At 43.6% G+C, this 7500-nt stretch overlaps 1 protein-coding gene across 2 annotated transcripts in view; it reads left to right on the top strand.

The window, feature by feature from the left end:
- Positions 1–21: 21 nt before the first annotated feature.
- The window catches only part of LOC122248983 (peroxisomal sarcosine oxidase), a gene marked incomplete at its 5' end in the record, with an annotated part of 12879 nt that continues 5400 nt past the window's right edge, over positions 22–7500 (top strand). For both annotated transcript variants that reach the window (XM_043009447.2, XM_086552876.1), the window contains 6 exon segments: positions 22–78; positions 1584–1712; positions 2372–2456; positions 3292–3479; positions 4306–4441; positions 5474–5623. In XM_043009447.2, coding sequence (XP_042865381.2) covers positions 22–78; positions 1584–1712; positions 2372–2456; positions 3292–3479; positions 4306–4441; positions 5474–5623 — 745 coding nt within the window.

The following is a 7500-nucleotide window of genomic DNA, read 5'->3' on the forward strand; positions in this document are numbered from 1 at the left end:
TGAGGCTGTGTTTGTGCTTGGGGACTCGTACAAGCAATGGCAGGCTATACAGGCTCAAGCAGGAGACGTATTGCTTAGGTATGTGTTTGCGTGAGGCTGTGTTTGTGCTTGGGGATTCATACAAGCAATGGGAGGCTATAGAGGCTCAAGCAGGAGACGTATTGCTTAGGTATGTGTTTGCGTGAGGCTGTGTTTGTGCGTGGAGTGTAGGGAGGGAAAGTGTGTCGTGTTTGTTAGGGGTGAGGGATAAAGAAGCGGTCGTGTTTGAGTGTGTGTTTGATGGCGAGGGGGCGGAAGGGGCTTGTTTGTGTGTGTGTTTGGAGAGAAGGGGAATGAAAGAGTCTGTGTCTGTGTTGAGAGAAGAGGAAGGGAAGGGAAGGGACTATGCTTGTGTGTGTTTGAAGGGGAGGGAAAAAAAGTGTTTGTGAGCTGAGTTCATTATGACAAATGTTGAAAAAAGGCATTAATGAACCTGAAAGATTTTCACAAAGCATGAGATGCAATTGACGCGTTTCGGATTGCTCAGTCATCAGAGCTACATGTAGTTCTGTCATGTAGCTCTGATGACTGAGTAATCTGAAATGCGTCAATTACATCACTTGCGTTGTGAAAAAAATCAGGTTCATTTATACCTTTTTTTTCTATATGTGATATTGCGTGTATCGGGGGTGGGGGTGGGGTGGGGGTAAGTAAGGAAGAGAAAAGGAAGGGATTGTTTTTGATTGTGTGTGTATTTGGAGTTAAAGGGCTTTGTTTGAATGTGTATGTTTGGAAGAAAGGGAATTTGTACTGAAGTGAATGGTAAAGAAAGGGCTATTTTTGTGTGTGTTTTAAAGGGGAATGAAAAGAAAGAGGCTCTGATTTCTTCTTCTCTATTGGTGGTGGTGGTGGGAAGGGGGGCGGCGGGGAGCTGTATATCAAATATGTGGCGTTTTGAGTTTATGTTTGTTTATGTGTTGTGAGATGGTATATAACTATATGTATAACTTTATATATATAACTATATAAAACTATAAAACTCTCTCTCTCTCTCTCTCTCTCTCTCTCTCTCTCTCTTTATCAAAATATATATAATTCATATATATATATATATATATATATATATATATATATATATACATATATGTATACATAACTTTATATATGTATAAATATATATATAACTATAACTATAAATATATATATATATATATATATATATATATATATATATATAACTCTATAACTCTATAACTCTATAACTCTATTACTCTATAACTATACTATAACTATATATATATATATATATATATATATATATATATTTATATATATATATGCATGTGTGTGTGTATGTATGTGTGTGTGTGTTGTGTGTGTGTGTGTGTGTGTGTGTGTGTGTGTGTGTGTGTGTGTGTGTGTGTGTGTGTATGTGTGTACATATATATATATATATATATATATATATATATATATATATATATATATATACATATATATATATATATATATATATATATATATATATATGTATTTATTCATATACAAATAATAAACGAAATCCAACCTCGCCCCCCCCCCCTACCCTCTCTCTTTCTCCCTAGGCCCTCCCCCCTGCTGGTCCTCGGGACGAAAGAAAAACAGCCCCTTATGGAGCAGATGGCCGAGTCCGTGCGAGAGTCTGGCCATGTGCCCCAGTGGCTCGCTCCCGCACACGTCAACAACATGTTTGGGTGAGTTTCAGACACGTTATTAGGGCGCATGGCATGATGGATGGAAGCGAGTGTTGAATTTGATGATTGAGGGATTACGACTGATGGTCTGCTCTGTTTGTTTGTTTTTTATTTCTCGTTTCTCATGTTTTTTTTTGTTTTTTTTAGTCTTCTTTGCATTTATTTACTATTGTTTTTTAGTACACTTGATTGATATTGTTATTGATATCAGAATTAGCTGTATCATCACTATCACCATTATCATCATCATCATCATGATCATCACATCATCATCATCACCATCACCACCACCACCACCATCATCATCATCACCACCATCATCGTCATCATCATCATCACCATCATCATCATCATCATCACCACCACCATCATCGTCATCATCATCACCATCATCATCGTCACCATCACCACCACCACCATCACCACCACCACCATCATCATCACCACCACCACCACCACCATCATCATCACCATCATCGTCATCATCATCATCACCATCATCATCGTCACCATCACCACAATCATCATCACCACCATCATCATCACCACCACCACCACCACCACCACCACCATCATCATCACCATCATTTATAAAACCTCCTGGACATGTCTATGACGTCACACCAAATTAAATCACGTGACCATTACGTCACTTGCAGGCTGGAATGCGGAGGAGATGCCATGGCCTTCTTAGATCCCAGTGGAGGCGTACTCATGGCTGACAAGTGCGTTGGAGCCTTGCAGGTGCGTGGGGGGTGGGGTGGGGGGTGGGGGGTACAAGCAATTGCATGCATAGATAGATGGGGACATGTGGTTGGGTGGTGTGTTATCTGTGACGCAGGTATACATGTATGAGGATATAAGGATACACATAATGGCAGAGATTTAGGTAAATATACAAAATCGTACACATACATAAACGTAGATATAGATATAGACACACACACACACACACACACACACACACACACACACACACACACACACACACACACACACACACACACACACACACAAACAGTATTACTACTAACAGTCATAATGATGATAATGATAATAATAATTATATTACTATTACTAACAATAACAACAACAACAAAGATAATGATAACAATGCTAATGATGATAATAATAATGATAAAAGTAATCAGAAAAAATATATTGTTATAATAATGATAATGATAACAATAATTATCATACAACTAATAATCATCATTAAAATCATAATGATCATAGCAATGATAATGATGATGATGGTAATGATGATAGTAATTTTGATGGTAATGGTGATAATGATGATAATAAAGACAATGATAATGATAATACTGAGAATAATGAAAATATTGGTAATGACAATAATGATATTAAAAATGGTGATGATGATAATGAAATAATGATAATAGAAAATACAAGTAACGTAAATGACAATTGTGATGCTGATGACAGTAATTATAACACTATTTAAATAATAATAAAATTTTAAAGAAGGATATTGATAATAATAGTATTAAAACAAGACTCGTTAGCACTATCATTACACTATCATTACTCACCTCCCCTCCCCTCCCCTCCCCCTCAGCGCTTGTTCCGAGCTGCTGGCGGGATCCTGCTGGACGGCTGGCCTGTCGCCGAGATTAAAGTTGAACCAGAGGGGTCAGTCGAGGTCAGAGGTCAACGAGGAAAAGTACGGGCGGCCTCGCTTGTCCTGTGCCCTGGGCCGTGGGCTGCTCCTCTCCTTGGGAAAATTGGGGTTCACTTGCCCGTCAGGTGAGAGGGGGTGGGGTGGGGGTGGGGGTGGGGGTGGGGGTGGGGGTGGGGGTGGGGGTATAAGGAAGGAGGAGGGGATGGAGAAAAGAGGGGATGGGAGAGGGGAGAGAGGGATGGAGGGAGGGAGGGATGGGAGAGAGGGAGGGAGGGAGGGATGGGAGAGAGGGAGGGAGGGAGGAGAGGGAGGGATGGAGTGAGAGGGAGGGAGGGTGGAGAGAGGAGAGGGAGGAGGGAGAGAGGGAGGGAGAGGGGGGAGGGGGAGGGAGGGAGGGAGGGGGAGGGAGGGAGGGAGGAGAGGGAGGGAAGGGAGGGAGGGAGGGAGGGAGGGAGGGAGACAGGGAGGGATGGGAGAGAGGGAGGGAGGGAGGGAGGGAGGGAGGGAGGGAGGGAGGGAGGGAGGGAGGGATGGGAGAGGGGAGAGAGGGAGGGATGGGAGAGGGGAGAGAGGGAGGGAGGGAGGGAGGGATGGGAGAGAGGGATGGGAGGGAGGGAGGGAGGGAGGGAGGGAGGGATGGGAGAGGGGAGAGAGGATAGGTGGGAGAAGGGAGATAGTGACAGTAATTATAGTAATTATGCTAGCAATGATAATGTTAATAAGAGTAATAAAGGATACATAATACAACGAAAGGAAAATACGTTGGAAATAATATTAATGAGAATTATGATATTGATAGTAATGATAATAATAATGATAAAATAGATAATGCTAATGCTAATGACAATAATGATAATGCTGATAACAATGATAACAATGATAACAACAACATCTTCTAAATCAACATATACAACATATATGACGACACTTAACAAGCCCCCTCTATCCCAGAGTGGAAAGGATCTCCGTGCTGTATTGGCGAGTGAAGGATTCCCGAAGGACGACCACCACCTCCTTCGTGGACGTGTCGGATGATAGAGGTCATTTCTACGGACTTCCGGATATCGAGTACCCGGGTTTGGTGAAGGTAAGGGAGATGTATGGGGGGGGGGTAGAGGGAGGGTATGGGATAGGGGTGGGAGGGACGGTTGGGAGAGGGGAGGTGGGGAAGGATTGGTGGGTGGGTGGGTGGGTTGGAAGGAGGGAGGGAAGGGGAAGGGAGGAGGGGGGAGGGGTAGGAGGGATGGGCGGGAGAGGGGAGGGGGGAGGGGTGGGTGGGTTGGAAGGAAGGAGGGAGGGGTGGGATAGGGGAGGGAGGAGGGGGGAGGGGTAGATGGGTGGGCGGGTTAGTTGGAAGGAGGGAGGGAGGGGTAGGTGGGAAGGTAAGAGGGGGGGAGGGATAAGCGTGAGGGGTGAGTTAGAGAAGGGAGGGAGGGATGGGTGGAATAGGTGGCGAGGGGAAGGGAGGGACGGAGGAAGGGAGGGCGGGAGATAGTGAGGGATGGGGGGGAGGGAGGGAGGGAGGGAGGGAACGGTAGGGGAGGGAAGGAGGGAGGAAGGGAAGGAGGGAGGGAGGGGGGGAGGGAGGGAGGGAAGGTTGGGTAGAAGGGAGTAGGGGGGAGGAAGGGATAGGTAGGAAAGGGGAGGAATAGTTGGCTAGAGGAGGGAAGTAGGGAGGGAGGGATAGGTGGGGAGGATGGGTTAGTGGGATCAGAGGGAAGGAGGGAGGAGAGGGTGGGTGGGAGAGGGGAGGGAAGGATAGGTGACAAAGGGGGGAGAAGGGAGGGAGGGAGTGATGAATAGTTGGCAAGGGGGGAGGGAAGCAAGGTGGGAGGGATAGGGGGGGGTGAAAAGACAAGGAAGAGAGCCGAAAGATTAGGGTTTTAGAAGTTGTGGTGAAGATAGAGTTGATAGTAATGTTGATTGTGATAACGATAATGCACATGATAATCACCATAAAATACACATAACACACACTATCACGAAGACAAAAAAAAAACAAAAAAACTGTAAAATCCAAACAAAAACAAAACAAAAACAAAAAAAAAATCCCACACGATATCAACACCCAAGAATACACACAACAACAACAAGTCATCTAACATTTCTAACATATCAGGTCTGCTTTCACGGAGGCCCTGAAGTTCACCCTGACCAGCGTGACAAGTGTGACGGCAGGGAGATGAGGGAGAGGGTGATGCAGTATGTACAGAAGAAATTCCCTTGCCTTGAGCCCCAGCCGGTGATAGAGGAGTCTTGCATGTATACGGTCAGTTGTTGAATTCTTCATGTTACGTCGGGCTGCGTTTCTTTGGGTCCTTTCTGGGTGTCTTGTCTACTCTCTCCTTGTTCTTGTTACCTTATTCTCTCTCTTTCTCAGTCTCTGTCTCTGTCTCTATTTTTTTTTTGTCTCTGTCTCTGTCTTTATGTATCTCTGTTTTAATCTTTGGCTCTGTGTCTCTCTATTTTTATATCTCTGGCTGCCTACCTCTCCCTTTCTCTCTCTCTCTCTTTCTTTCTTTCTTTCTTTCTCTCTCTCTCTCTCTCTCTCTCTCTCTCTCTCTCTCTCTCTCTCTCTCTCTCTCTCTCTCTCTCTCTCTCGCTCTCTCTCTGTATTTGTGTGTGTGTGTGTGTGTGTGTGTGTGTGTGTGTGTGTGTGTGTGTGTGTGTGTGTGTGTGTGTGTATAGAAATCATGCATGTGTCATATTAAGGATTGATCCATGCATCTCAGGGTCCGGTACTTTTTATTCATTAACTTCCTAGGAAAAACCTACGCCTCATGCTATCCTTCATGATTATGCAAATTCTGAATAACAACGATGCAATATCTCTTTTGAGATTATCTCTTTCTAAATCCGCGAGAAAAGAAGAGGCAGAGAGGAGGAAAAAAGGGACACAATTACTGCACTAACCAAGTGAATTGTAATGCGAGATTCAGCGAGATTCGACGAGATTCATGCCCTTCCGGATAGAAAATGGTATCCGGCAACTCTTCCACATTCGCGAATAGAAAGAAAGGAAAAAAAACATTTGAATTGTCAATCTATTTAAATCTCCTATTCATGTTATTCAACCGATGTCCGCACAATACGTATATTGAATAATGTGTGTACGTCTGTTGTTCCTCTGTGCCTATTCACCCTCATTCACGGGATAAGACACAGTGGAAGGTTAGAGGAGGAGGAAGAAGAAGGAGAAGAAGAAGAGGAAGAAGGAGGGAAAAGGAGAGGGAGAGGGAGAGGGAGAGGGAGAGGGAGAGGGAGAGGGAGAGGGAGAGGGAGAGAGAGAGAGGGAGAGGGGAGAGGGAGAGGGGGAGAGGGGGAGAGAGGGAGAGAGGGAGAGAGAGAGGGGAGAGAGAGAGAGAGAGAGAGAGAGAGAAGGAGAGAGAGAGAGAGAGAGAGAGAGAAAGGGAAGGAGAGAGAGAGAGAGAGAGAGGGAAGAAGAGAGAGAGAGAGAGAGAGAGAGAGAGAGAGAGAGAGAGAGAGAGAGAGAGAGAGAAAGAGAGAGAGAGAGAGAGCGATGGAGAGAGAAACGGATTATAAACTTGACAGTCAACTCCTATAAATGAAATTGGATCGTTCTTTGAATTTGATTTTTTTTTTTTTTTTTTTTTTTTTGGTAATGTCTAGAATACGTACATGGTGAATGTGACGAAAAGAAGAGGAGGAAAGAAGAAAAGAAGAAGAAGATGAAGAGAAAAAGAAGAATAAGAACAAGACCAAGGAGAAGAAGAAGGAGAAGAGAAGAAGAAATAGATAGAAAAGAATAACAAGAACGAGGAAGGGAAGAAGAAGAAGAATAAATAGATAAAGAAGGATGACGAGAATAAGGAGGTGAATAAAGAAAAGAGGAAGAAGATTCATAATTAGAAGGAGAACGAGAAGGAGAAGAAAGAGACGAAAAATAAGAAAACAGAATAAAATAGTAGAAGAAAGAAAAGAAACAGTAGAAGCAGAAATTTGGTTACAAAAGAAAATTCCAGCTTCAAGTTCAAAAAAGAAATGAAAATTAGAAGCAAGCTAATGACATACAACATAAAACAAGAAAAGATGGAAAAAAAGACAAAACAAAATGAGAAAGCGAATACTAAAAAAGGAAAGAAAACCAGCGTCTCCCAATAGAATTAAAGCAAAGAGGGGAAACTC

Source organism: Penaeus japonicus, unplaced genomic scaffold (assembly GCF_977035675.1).
Source record: "Penaeus japonicus unplaced genomic scaffold, GWHDUDI00000001_assembly GWHDUDI00000027, whole genome shotgun sequence".
Taxonomy (NCBI): domain Eukaryota; kingdom Metazoa; phylum Arthropoda; class Malacostraca; order Decapoda; family Penaeidae; genus Penaeus; species Penaeus japonicus.